This window comes from Monocercomonoides exilis (genome assembly GCF_001643675.1).
Source record: "Monocercomonoides exilis strain PA203 chromosome Unknown scaffold14-1859848, whole genome shotgun sequence".
NCBI lineage: Eukaryota > Preaxostyla > Oxymonadida > Polymastigidae > Monocercomonoides > Monocercomonoides exilis.
In genome coordinates, this window is record NW_027150559.1 from 1,710,066 (window position 1) to 1,723,947 (window position 13,882).

The 13,882-nt window shown below is 38.6% G+C and overlaps 2 protein-coding genes across 2 annotated transcripts; both read right to left on the reverse strand.

Moving 5' to 3' along the window:
- Positions 1 to 329: 329 nt before the first annotated feature.
- Positions 330 to 4,823, reverse strand: MONOS_7949 (uncharacterized protein; the record flags this gene model as incomplete). The annotated part of the gene is made up of 1 exon (XM_067878315.1): positions 330 to 4,823. One exon carries the CDS (start codon positions 4,821 to 4,823, stop codon positions 861 to 863), a length of 3,963 nt encoding a protein of 1,320 aa, XP_067730548.1. The 3' UTR covers positions 330 to 860.
- A 41-nt stretch (positions 4,824 to 4,864) lies between these two features.
- Positions 4,865 to 9,631, reverse strand: MONOS_7950 (uncharacterized protein; the record flags this gene model as incomplete). Its single annotated transcript, XM_067878317.1, has 1 exon — positions 4,865 to 9,631. One exon carries the CDS (start codon positions 9,629 to 9,631, stop codon positions 4,865 to 4,867), a length of 4,767 nt encoding a protein of 1,588 aa, XP_067730549.1.
- Positions 9,632 to 13,882: the final 4,251 nt, after the last annotated feature.

The window sequence follows — 13,882 nt, forward strand, 5'->3', positions numbered from 1 at the left end:
AAAATACAAAAAATGAGTTAAAAAATCCTCGATAGTGATGATACATAATTATTTCAAAATTGTATTTTCAAATCACTGATAATCCAATAAAAGCATGCAACAATAAAGATTCAAAACACCAGAATTATACACATAAATTATTTTTTTGGTGAATCCATTGAAAATGTTTGCTCAGAAATGATGATTTTCCATTTCGCAATAATTTGTTTATATTCTTCAACTTGAAAAACAAGAATTCTTCTTTTCGTTGAAGAAAATCACATTTCATGTAAAAGGCGAATTAAATAGTTTCATAAATATATTTTCTCAGCTGAAAAATCATATTTTTCGAAATATAAGTTATCAATTTTTTAACAAATACATCACAATTCAAAAATATTTGCAAACGTATAGACGTGATGTGGACAAATATGTATGTGGATTATTTATTGTGATTTCAGTTTCAAAACTCGTTTTTCTAATTGAATTTAAATAAGGAAAAAAAAATATTCAAAAACAAATTGACATTTTATCCAAATCGCAAACATAAATAATAAAAAGAACAAAACCGTCAGTTGCTCATCTTTCCTCAAACAAATGTTGCTCCTCATTTCGTTTTCAAACAACGGCAACAATCATCCCTTGAGCTGTGAGCAGCTGATTGTGATCATCAAATCACTTCCATCCCAAATAAAACAAACTCCTCTTTTCAACAAATTATGAATATCCACTTATCCTTTGAAAAAGAAAAAACCACAACCAAATTACAAAACACATCTCACAAACTCTTTCACAAATTCTTCGATGCAAAGAAATATCACATTCTCCTTTGATCTCTCTCTCTCTTTTTTTGTTTCACATTCCCCTTTTCCATCTCACTTTCACCGCTCTTTCATCTCCTGCTTTTCTGTCTTCTTTGTTGTCTCTGATGTGTTCTCAAAAACTGTCGAATAGCCTTCTTCCCCACTCACAAAACTGCCTTCCCCCTCTCTCGTGCTCCCCCCACCCCTTTCACAGATCGCATCCGACATCGTCACAATCACAGCCCCTGCAGGGAAATGCCCATAAAACTCCCGCTTCATCTCGCTCAGTGTCGGACGATCGTTCCAGTCCTTTCCCATCGATGACCAAACAAGCTCATACAGCTCACTCCCTCGGATCTTCTCAACATTTGGCCTCTCTCCTTTCGATATCTTGTCTCCTGCCACCTCTGCCTCATACTCCCCAAACGGGATCTCCAGTGTCAGACACTCCCACACCATCATCCCAATCGAGAATGCCACTGACTCCTTTGTTGCTCCCATCTTCTTGTTCATCTGCAGCTCGGGCGCCTTCCACCTCAGACACTCCTTCCTGTTGTCTTCACAATCCTCAAACGCTGATGAGGGTGGTGGTGAGTCGGTGAATCTCTCGCTCATCACTGAAACATTTGACGAGGATGAAGAAACCATGGACATCGAAGATATGGATGATGAATCGGAATCATCTGAAGATGAGCAGTCGGAGTGGAGGGCAATGCAGATCACCATGTGCTCTGAGAACAGCACAATGTGAGGACTGAGGTTGGCCAGCGAAGGCAATTCTTTTTCTTCATCAAATGAATGAAGTGCTCCATTCGCCACCCAGAACAGAATCTGTGCAGCTGTCTGTTCCCTCTCCTTCAAACTCCCAATCGCCATCTCCTTCTTCTCATTCCTCCCATGAAGCAGCATGAACAGTGAATCCCTCAAATCCACAATCAGCTTCTCATGAGGCGATGAACAGGCCATTGCATCCACCAGATTCGACATCGATGAGGTGGTGGGACACAGACTCTCTGCTCGAACAAAAGTGGAATCTGAATCAGTTGTTGAAGCGGTTGAAGTGGATGAGATGGAGGGTGATGGAGTTCTCTTCCTTGTTTCCTCTTCTTTTTCATCAACCTTCTCCAATGCCCATTCTGGGATCTTGTCTGAATCTCTCCCCAGGATGTATTCAGTCGATCCGCTCTCACTCAGCAAGTGTTCTGACGATTCTGAATGTTGAAGGCTTTTCGCATATTCCCTCTTCTTGATCCTTTCCTCACTCTTCTTCTCTGCCTCCCTCTCTGCCCTCCTCCACTGCTCCTCAGGCGACATCTCCATCATCACTATTTCAAATGCCTTCGGATCTTTTCTGATGTTGCCATTCACAATCTCTCTCAGATCTTCTGCTTCATTCTTCACCTTCTTCCACCGAATGGCCAGAATGATGGAAACAACAAGAACGATTATCAATATGATTCCCATGATTATCACAATAAACATCCAATAAGATTTTCCTTCTTTTCCTCCTTCAACAATTCTGTCATCTCCTTTTCCTTGAGTTTCACTTCTGTTCTTCAGAGTGAAAGAATCAGTCGATGAAGGAGATTCTTTCTTTCCAAACAGAACACTCACAGACACTTCTGTCTCTTCTCCCACTGCTCCCATCTGAGCCGATGAAACAACTGCAATAATTTCATTCTCTGACACACTTTCCTTTTCACCAATCCCATAGCTCTCAATCACCTCTTCCCTTCCATTTCTGAAGCTCAACTTCAACGAAACATTGCAGGGGAGAAGAAGCCTTCCAATCAAAGTGATCATTGTTCTTCCCTCAGATGCTGTCTCATTCCTCGCCTCTTCCACAACTGGAATGAACAGTGGAGATGCTCTCTCCTCAATCATCCCTCCCATTTCACATCCTTCATTTAGAATCCACAATGATGTATTTCTCTCCAATCCATCTCCTCCTTTCAGACTCATCACGTTCAACACTCCAGAATCTGAGCAGAGAATGTTTCTTCGAAGTGATAGATATTTTTCTATGGATGGGTTATTGTTCTCAAATAATCCCATCTCAATCTCCACACTTCCTCCCCAAATAGAAAGACCTCCATCAGAGCAGTTCACAAAACTCGTATCCTTTATCTCCCCTGAGCTCTCCTTCACCTCAACAACTGATCCATTCCATTTGCACACATCCACTTCCTCATTCAATTCTTTTTTTCTTTCTTCCTTTCCATCAAACAAGCACAGCCTCATCTGAATATTCTTGCACATCAAAAGTGATATCATCTTCCCTTTCTTTCTTTTTGATGAACACCCACCAAACGAACAGTTCGAAAACACCACATTTCCTTCCATCTCCTCAACATCAATTACACCTGCACTCTCATCCACACATGTGATGTTCTCAAATGAAGATGACAGAATTGAAAATGAAAATTCACTATTCTCTCTGTTCTTCATTTCTGCTTCATCGCCATTCGCCCTTCCCATCCATCCTTTTTCCATTCTCGAATTCCCAGCTTCACTGATCTTTAAACAGCCTTTGCTTCCCTCAATATTTCTGAGTGTCAATCCATTCACTTCAGTATCCTCTTCCATAATCATGGCTGCTTCACTCAAAAATGAAAGCCACGAAACACTCACATTCCCCATTGAGCATTTCCCTCTTTCCACAAATATCAGACAGAATGGCACTTCCACCATTTCCCTCTCAGCCGAGCTCACTCCTTCAAGTGAACACATGCTGATCGATGTCTTTCCCGAACTTATCTTCATGAACAATGAATGTGTTGTTGGAAGTGGAGTTGGCTTTGATTCCACTTCTTCAAATGCAAATTGTATCCATCGAACATACACCTGCCCATTTGTCTCCACAATCATTTCTTTGCTGCAATTCATCCTCCCTTTCACAACCACTCGACTCTGCACTTCATGCATCCCGCTCAGCGTGAGTGTGTCCAGTCCAATTTCCTCATCAATCACAGATTCCTCGTCAACAAACACCTGGCTGAAGAAATCGTGTGTCAGATGCCTCAGCCCAAACCCAATCGTTGCACAAGGAAGTGAAGGCTTCCCACACTGCTGCTCGTTGCTTCCCCCTTTCCCTTCTTTGCTCGACACCACAATCGTGTCTGACTGGTATTTCACAATCAGACTCATCAAGTCCATCGCCTCCTCCTTGTGCTCTCCCGCATCCATCCCATAGATCGCATTCTGCCTGATGAACTCCACATCACGGAAGTCGAGATTGAACTGTGTTTCGTTGATCTGCCTCTCGATGCAGTCACACACAATGAACACATCATTCCCAATCCTTGCTGTGTTCCTTCGGAATATCACCCCATCAAACACATAATCCAACTCACCCCTCAATTCAGTCTTCAGATACACCCCACCTCCTTTCCCTTCGCTCACAGAGCATCCACACTGCTTCACACTCGTGTTCACAACATCGAACCATCCTCCTTCATTCAACTCAAACAGCATCACCCCTCCCTTTGTGCTTCTCCCACGACTGCACCCTTCAATCAGCGAATCTTCCACCACAAGCTTCACTCCACTCCCACTCTTGCTCGAAACAACACTTGGATCAGCTCCTTCCCCTTCAACTGATCCAATGCTGCAATTCTTCATCCTCATCTCACCTCCTCCATTTGCCCCCTCTCCTTCAATTTCAAACAAACTCCCCTTCTCCAATGTGGCTTCAATCACTGTAAATTCATCAATCACACTCACAACTTCTCCACCAACCACAAATGCACTTCTCTTCCCAAAATACGAAAGCACTTTGAACCTCTTCACCTCCAGCTCCCCTTTCTTCACAATGCAAAATGCAACATTCCCCATCCCTTCTCTCTTTCCCTTCCATGTGATCGAACAGTCTTCCCATTCAACTTTCCCTCCCTCACTCACAATCATCCCTGCTTCCCCAATTCCCAAAACATTCATCACACACATCTCCAGCGCTCTCAGAGTGAATGCTCCACTGTTGCGAAGACACACTTTTGCTCCACTTTCTCCATCACTCCCCAACACAACTCTTCCATGTTCCATCTCATCATATCCCGCTCCCACAGATTCAACTTCAATCCCACTCAAATCAATTCCCCCTCCACTCTTATCTTTGCCTTCACTCCCACCACTTTTCTCTCTCCTCCTCTCTCAATGTGCTTCAATCCCATTTCCAATGTCTCACACGGATCCTCTTCACTCCCACATCGAACAACATCATCTCCCTTTTCCCACACCACAATCCTCTCACTGTTGTATTCAATCACAAATCTCAATAGATCTGTGCTCATCCGCTTCTCATCGCTTCCAACAAACTCATTCGGATCGTCTTCCATCTCTTCAACATCAATCGCAAATGTCTCACTCCTCACTGTCGCATTCAGATCTGAATCCAAAATGAACATGTTCTTCCCCACAAATGCCTCATTCTCAGCAAACTTCACACCCTCAAACTTGAATGGCGTTCCTCCTCTCCTTTCACTGCAATTCACATACAGCCATCCTCCTTTCCCACCTCTCACCTTCTCTGCTGAACACCTCTCCATCATCCCCTCTTTCACATGAATCATCCCTGAATCAAGGATATTCACCCTCACTGCCCCTCCACTCATGCTCTCTCCTCCTATGACGTCACTCATGTTGCTCTGTTCTATCTTCATCACCCTCTTCACCTCTCCACATATCACAGCTGATTCATCTGCGCCAACAACCAACAGGCTCCCAAATGAGCAGTTGCTGATGCTCACAACTTCATTCTCTCCTCCATTCTGTTCCATCCCAAGAAGAGCAAGATCCATCAGGCACTTTCTTGTCCTGATATTATTTATAGATACCCACTTCATCCTCACAGCTTGTCCACTGCTCCTGATGATTCGATATTCAATCTCCTCTCCTTCCCCTTCCTGCATCCCAAACGAACACAATTCCATCTCCAAAACACCTCTTACTGTTGATGAGCTTATCACCACATCCTTCCTTTGTTCAAATAATCCAGGCAATTGAAACTCCACATTCACAAACACACTCACTCCTTTCGAATCAAGAACACTTTCTCCTTCTCCTTCAATTCCTTTCTCCACAACCACCTTCATTCTCGTGTTGCCTTTTCCTTCAATCCGAACTCCACTCACATCTCCCACCTTCTCAACACTCGTACTCCCTGACACAACAATTTTCTTTTCTCCCTCTCCACCAAGCCTCCCAATCCCATAATCCACACTCCTGCATGGACAGTTCTCCATCCCACACCAAATTCCATTGTCTCCATTCTCACTCTCCACCTCAATCACAGATGAGCTGTAACCATCAATGAATATGAACAGATCAACCTCACTCACAAACTTCTGTCTATCTATCCCACTCAGCGAATTCTCTCTATCAGTAATCCCTCCACTGAATGAGAAACTACTTCCGTTCACAACCCTCCTCAAATCATCACACACAACATACACATCCCTCCCACTCCTTGCTCTGTTCTCTTCAAACCTCACTCCTCTCACTGAAAACCCATATCTCTCTCCTTCAATCCCTACCCACATCCCTCCTCCACACCCTCCTCCATTCGTTGTCCCTTCCAGTCCAGCCGAACACTTCTTCATCAGTGTAACTTCTTCACTCCTGATCTTCAGTTGTGCATCCCCTTTCAATTCCACTCTCATCCCTCCTCCATTCCCTTTTTCTACCACACATCCTTCAATACTCGTGTTCCACACATCCACGAAGCCTCCTTCTGCAGCCACTCCGTTCACCATCCCTCCATCTCCCTCCTTCACTCTGATATTGCTCCCATTGCATCCCCAAATCGATGTCTCCTTTGCCTCAACTCCTTTTATTATCCCTGAATCAACAAAATTACATGAATTCCACTTGCATTCACTCATCCGAACAATACAACTGCTCCCTGCCCAAATCAAGCTGCTTCCTCCCATTTCACAATCACTGGCAATCACACTTTCTGCTGTGAGTGTGCTCCCTCCCTCACAAACAACAAATCCCTTTTCTCCTTCAAAGGTCATGTCATTCAGCTCCACATTCTTCAACGAGACAGATGACCATCCCCCATTCACTCTTATCACAGGCTTTCCAAATCTCATTGATGCCAATCTCAGTGAAGTCACATTCGCCTCTCCACATATCACAATGATCAAATTGTATTCCACAAAATTCACTCCAACTCCAAATCCAACAACACATTCACTCAAGTTCAGTGTTTCTCCTTTCAACTGGAATATCGCCTCATGATGCTCAAGAACAGATGGAATCACCAGCTCAATCTTCCTCATCCTTGTTTCCTTCAGCACCACAAACATTCCAATGCATCCTTCCTCTTCACCTTTGCACGCTGCCTCCCCTTTAACCACAAGTGATCCATCATCCCCTGTTCCTTCAATCACTCTTGCCATTTTCGAAAAGATCACTGTCGAGCCAACCTCAACTCCATTTCCAACTTTGACTGTCGCTGTTGTTGTTCCATCTCCTGGTGTGTTCTCTTCCCTTTCGATCGGACAGCTCAGTGTTCGGCACTCGAAAAATGTGTGCCCACACCGAGGATGATCAGCTCCCGAAGCTGAAACATAGATCTCACTCCTCGGAACATCCAGGAGATAGCACACAATCGGAATCACCAGTGTTGCATTGTTCGTGTCTCCCATTCCCTCCACTTCATGCACATCCTCGCTCAAAAGCGAAACAAATCCATATCTCCCTTTCGGAACCAATTCCAGCTGATTCGAAGCAATAAACACATTCACTCCATGAACAGCTTGATTGTTTTCAAATACCACATTCACAATCTCAAACACAACTGAAGGAGAAGACAACTCCAAATACACCCCTCCTCCTCTTCCCTTCTCCTCCCCACTTCCCTTCTCTGCCCCACATCCTCCAATCAATGTTGTCACCTCTCCTCTGCCAATCTTGAGTATCCCACTTTGACCAACACTCCAAGCAATGCTCCCTCCATTCCCTTCCTTACACACACAGTTTCTGAATGTGGTGTTCTCCAGCTCCCATGAATCGCTTCTCTCACTTTCAGTGCTGAATATCACCCCATCCCCTCTCATCCGACAGATCCTTTGGATCGTCACATTACCCAGCATCCCTCTCCCAACTCCACTTTCCTCCTCTTCCTCAAACAATGTGCAATCTCCCAGTCCAATATCCTCAATCAAACAGTTTTCCATCTTCATTTTCTCAAATATCACTTTGAATGGTGAAACATCAAATGTGTGACTCTGCCCTTCTTCTGCCCCTGATATGATCACATTCTTCAGTGTCAGTTTCTGTGCTCCTGTTTGCATCGCAAACAATGAAGATGATGATTCTGCGCTGTTGTGTCGAATTGTCACCAAAGTCAATCCCATCGATCCCGAATCCAATGTGAACAAACACTCATGTGAATTCAGCAATTTTGTGGAAATGACACACTCGCTCTCGCTTTCGCCTTTGAATGTAATATCTCCCCCTCCAATGAATAGAGCCGTTGAAGAAAAGGTCGATTGAAGAATATTCACTGTTCCTTCTGCTCCTTTCTCAATCATGTTGAATGCCTGCTCAATCGTGTTGCAGGGGCTGATCTGTGTTGTCCCACACACAGGCCCTGTAATCCCATCTGCTCTGGCAAATGTTGTTTTGATTGTAAAAAGCCATGAATCAAAATCTGTTTGGCTGTCGTTGTAAAATACTCTCTTTGAGGGGGTTGTTGAGAACGATGACTCAAATGGTGAACCTTTCAAAAAATAATTTTTGATTTTGACATCATGACCTTCTTCATTTATTGCCTTGTTTCCACTGAAAAAGCAAAACGATATCAATTTTGGAGGTGGTTCAGTTTTCATCCAACTTGCTGAATTTAAACGTATTCCTCCGCCTCCACCTTCTAGTATTTCTGTTCCTGTTCCATTTGCTAAATTTCCTTCAAATTCACATTCAGAAATTATATATGAATTCGACTGTCTTTCCATATATAATCCTCCACCAAATGATCCTGCGACATTGCGAATAAATTTGCATTTCTCAATTGTTTCATCCTCATTTCCAGAAGACTGTTGAATTCGTAATCCTCCTGCATAGCGATTATATGCTTTGCATTCAAAAAAGATACATTCAGAAAAAAAATAGTCTCCTCTTTGCTCATAAATTATCATTCCACCTGTATTTGTTTCTGCCAAGCAATTTGTGAAATTACAGCCTAACATTTTCACACCTGCTGCTGATTGAACATCAACTGTTCCATCGCCAACTTGACTCATGTTCTTGAATGAGCATCTTTCACATTCAAGAGTCGAATTTCCATTCAAATAAATAGCACTTCCAGATACAACATGTCCCGTTTGATACCATTCGCAATCCGTGAAAGAATGTGTTTCATTTGCTCCCAGTTCACACCTTGTCATGTTGCGTCCACCTGATTCATTAACATTCATCGTTCGAAAGCAACACTCAAATGAGGTGTTTGTTGCTCTCAGCGAGGCACATGGGCTGTTCACTGACCTCAAAATACCTCCATAAATAACATCCCAAACTCTGAAAAACGAGCAGCCTTCAATCGTTGTTTCTGTTCTCGCTCTCGAATCCTTTTCTCTTTGTGCTCCTGAAGCAACAGAAATATTTGCCATCTTCAAGTCAGAGGCTTTCACAAAGCAGCTCGTATTCGGTGCAAGAAATGGAGCAGATGCCAATTCAAATGATGAAAACGACGAGTCTCGAAGAGTTATCGAGTCTGTTCCATCTCTCTCAGAATTTTTGAAAGATGAGCAAAAAAGTCGCGGAATTGGTGCAAATGGCTTCAAAGTTCCAATCATCAGATTCACTGAATGGATGCTTCCTCCATCCACCGCAAATGGGCTCATTTGTGATGAAATCAAAATCATGCATCCTTTGATATCCAGCCTTGACCCCTCACAAGCCAAAAAACAAGCTTTTCCTTCCTGCTGAATCTGCAACACACTCGCTGTGCTCACTGAGCTGTTCACAGCAACAAATGTCGATAATATCTTGCTATTCTGATTATTTTCTGATTCATAATTATCATTCCTGCCCCCTGACAGTCGAAACATAAAATTTGCATCCAATTCGCATATCTCCTTAGCTGATGCTTCTTTTGCCTCATCAATAGCAAAGACGCATGCAATGATAAAAAGCACAAAGTTCATCATTCTATTGCTGCGTTATTCGCTCCTTGTGCCAGATAAGAACGTGTAGTGAAAAATCAAAAAAACAACATAGCCCATATTACTCTTCATTTTATCATCATGATATACAATTTTTTTCTTCAAATTCTCAAAATAGCCTCAAATAATTTCAAATAAGAAATTAATGATTATCAAGCATACAAATAGATTTTTCACTCAAAATATTCAAAAAAAAATTACAAAATATGATTCCAAACATTTCAGATGAGACTTTGTCATTTTCGAAGAAATATTATCATTTCCACAGAATATCAACAACATTCCCCCATCGACTGCGAAATTTTCTTCTTTCTTTCAGATCAATGACGAGTTTTGCTGTTTGCCAATTGAAAGAAATCTTCTTTTTGCAAATGCTCTCAATTATTTTTCCTTGTTAAATTCCTCCAAAGTCCATGCTCCAATGGATATGTTCTCTATCGAGCCAAATGTCATTTCCAACTTCATATTTTGTTGAGCTGGCATCATAAATTCACAAATGATTCATTCGTAACTGTCCATCACTATGCCCATCAAAAAAACAGAAGGAAATAATATTATGAGAAAATACAATATTATGAAGGTTCCATGCTGTGTCGGTTGCTGAATGTTGCTTGAATCCGAGAAATCGCAAGATTATTGAAAAAGTCTCGCTTTTGATTGCGCTGCCACAAAGAGTTTAAATGTTGTTTCCTTCATCCTCCTGATAGAACTCTCAGAATAGATGCATATGGTTGATAGACTGCTCAAATCTTATTTCCAAAATTTGTTGGCATCCAAAACAATTGATAATCATTCCAACAAATCATTCAGATTATATAACTTTAAGTAACTCGAATACATGTAGTGTTATTATTATCCTTTCATTTGTGGTATTTTTCTTTGTTGTAACCCTGCTCTCCTCCGTTTTATTCGCGAAATAAAAAGATCATAACCCATCCTTGCATTCTCAAATCTCCAATGAAAACAAAAAGAAATGCATAAACAAGAAAATGAATAAAAAATAAAGAGAGAAATTATTTAAAAATTATAATAAATTTAATGATGTGTTATTTTCATTGGAACAATTATATTTTTTAATTTGATAAATTATGATAAAGAATCATATTTTTTGTTCTTGTTCAGTTGAATCTCTTGTATTTCTGCGGTGGTATTTTTTTTCACTTCTCTTTTATTTCTTTTTTATATCATTTGTCGAATAATAAAAAACAGTTCAAAGATTAAAAATTATAATTTTCTATTGAATTTGAAAATGACAAATAAATAATTGATTTATTCTTCAAAAATGAAACTCCTTTTTAAGAAAGTTTCACAAAAGATTTATTCAACTGAAATGAAAATTTCAAATCAAATCTGTTCACAAAAGTGAGCGCAATTGTTTTGTGAAACAAAATGTTGATGAAAGACTCTTGAGTTTTTGAAGTTTTAATTTTTTAAACAATTAATTAGAGGGGACACAATTATTAAGGACGTACATTTTCACTTTTTTGTGCTTTAATAAATGTTATATTATTTGAAAGTGTTTTCTCTTCGATCTTCGAAAGCCGAAATCTCGAAAATTGACAAATTTTTCAAAAACATGTGGACAATACAGTTTTAAATGGCAAAGGACTGTTTTCTGTGAAATAAATAAATGAGTTTTATGGGCGATCATTTTTTGAAAACGTACTATTTCAATCAAAAAGAACGTTTGATGCCTTGTTTTGAATATTCATAAATGAACAATATCAAATGATTGATATTTTGTAAAATACCTCTGGGATTGTTTTATGTTGGTTGTTATTTTTGAAATCATAACTTTTTTCGGGGTGTTGATTTTTCAAATATTGAAAGTTTTTTGAATGAAAATTTTAATTCAAAAGAGAAAAAGCATGATTACTGTTTTTAATAACAAATGGTTTTTCCTAATTAAAGATTAAAATGCATTCAATAAACCTTTTTTCTTTTCAATTTTATTATATTGATATTCATGAAATATTTTAGAACCGAAATATTTGATTGAAGAAATATGATTTCAAAAATAATCACACATGTTAATTACGGAAATAAAGTTTTCTTTTTTGAAATATTTACAGTCGCGAAAATGAAAATTTTCAAAAAAACGAAATTAAAATTTTTAGAAGAGAATTTTGAGAAAGAATTTTTTTTTTCAAAAAATTGTACAGATATCGCACAAAATACCGGACATCGCACAAAATACCGGACAAGATCGTTTTCACAATAACTGCAAGAGGAATAATTCTGATAATTTTCCTCAAAATGTATCTCATCAATACAAACTCATGTGATATACAAGACTTTCAAAATAGCCTTTTTTGTGCTCAGAAAAAATAAATATTGAAATTTCGGAGAAACTCAAAATCCTATTTCTCCGAGATTTTAAAAATAATTTTTTTCTGAGTACAAATGAAGCTGCTTTGAAAGTCTCGTTTATCAACTAAGTTTGTATTGATGAGATACATTTTGAGGAAAATTGTCAGAATTATTCCTCTTGCAGTTATTGTGAAAACGATCTTGTCAGGTATTTTGTGCGATATCTGTATCAAACAACTTTCATAGGGTCAAATACAAATGTGCTTGAATCGTTTCTTGCTCCTCCAAGAATATCTGATTTTTTAAATGAGAGTATTTGAAGAATGTCAGTTTCCTCTTTAATATCTGATTTAATCTCAGATTTTGTTGAGTGATTTTTTTCATTTACACCTCTGGATATGACAAAAGATAATTGAAACAATGTCAAAAAGACTGACAAGATATTTATGATTTGTCAAACATGGTAATTTTTTACGATTTCACAATTATCAATTACAAAAACAATTATTATGAAAATATATAATTAACATAACTTATTATTTTGAAAAAATTACTTTTTTTTATTTTTGAAAATCAAGCACCCAACAAAATGCACCTAAAATTATTCAAAGTCGAATATCTTTCATTCACAGTTGATGGACCTATAATAATTCAAAATCTATAAACTTTCAACCAAAATCGAAAAACTTTCAACCAAAATCAAAATTTTAACAAAATAAACGAAATTTTAATAAAGAGTATTCAATAAAAGATAAATATAGGAAATTATTTTTGAAACCATATTATTTTTAGTAAAAATTTTCGGTTTGAATTTTTATTATGAATATTCAAAAATGAACTCTGAAAAGGAAAAGAAACATCTCAATACACCTCTACCGTATTTTTCAAGTCAAACTTTGACTTTTGAAACGATGGAAAACATTCTTAATTTAAAAAAAAGACTATTTCGCAAATGACAATGAATTTTCGATATGATTAAACACCCCGAAAAATGTTGTGATTAAAAAATAATCACACATGTTATTCTTTTGTTTTTGTGAATATAATCAGCAATGTTTATGTTGTTTTTTGCAAATTTTGAAGATTTCCAACCAAAATAAACTCAATAATTAGCTTGAAACATGGCTTAGAACATTTCTTTCCTTTATGAAAAGAGTTGTTAGTGATAAAAAAACACGATATAAGATAGCCAATACTGTGTTCTTCATTCTTCATTGAATATGCAAAAAATAAATCTGAAATTTTCTTTGTGAAATATTCTGAAAAGAAGTGTGCTTTCAGTTTAAATGAGACAAAAATGTGTCAGAATTCTTGTCATGTTTTTTTTATTTCACAATTATATAAAAGGATGCACAAAAATAAATCGGAAAAGAAATGAAAAATCATTTCAATAACAAATATCATTGATATTTCCACAAAGAAAAAGGTTTTTCGACTTTTATGGATTTTTGTCAACTTTTTGTCCATTTTGAAGTTTTTCGAACTTTCGACTTTGCTTGATAGCTTTTTGATTACGTTTGAAAGTTTTTTGATTTTGAAAAATTTTGGTGTATTAATTTGTCAGGAAATGTCTGTTGAATTTTTTGTCACAATTTGTCATTGACAGTCACTGACCGTCAC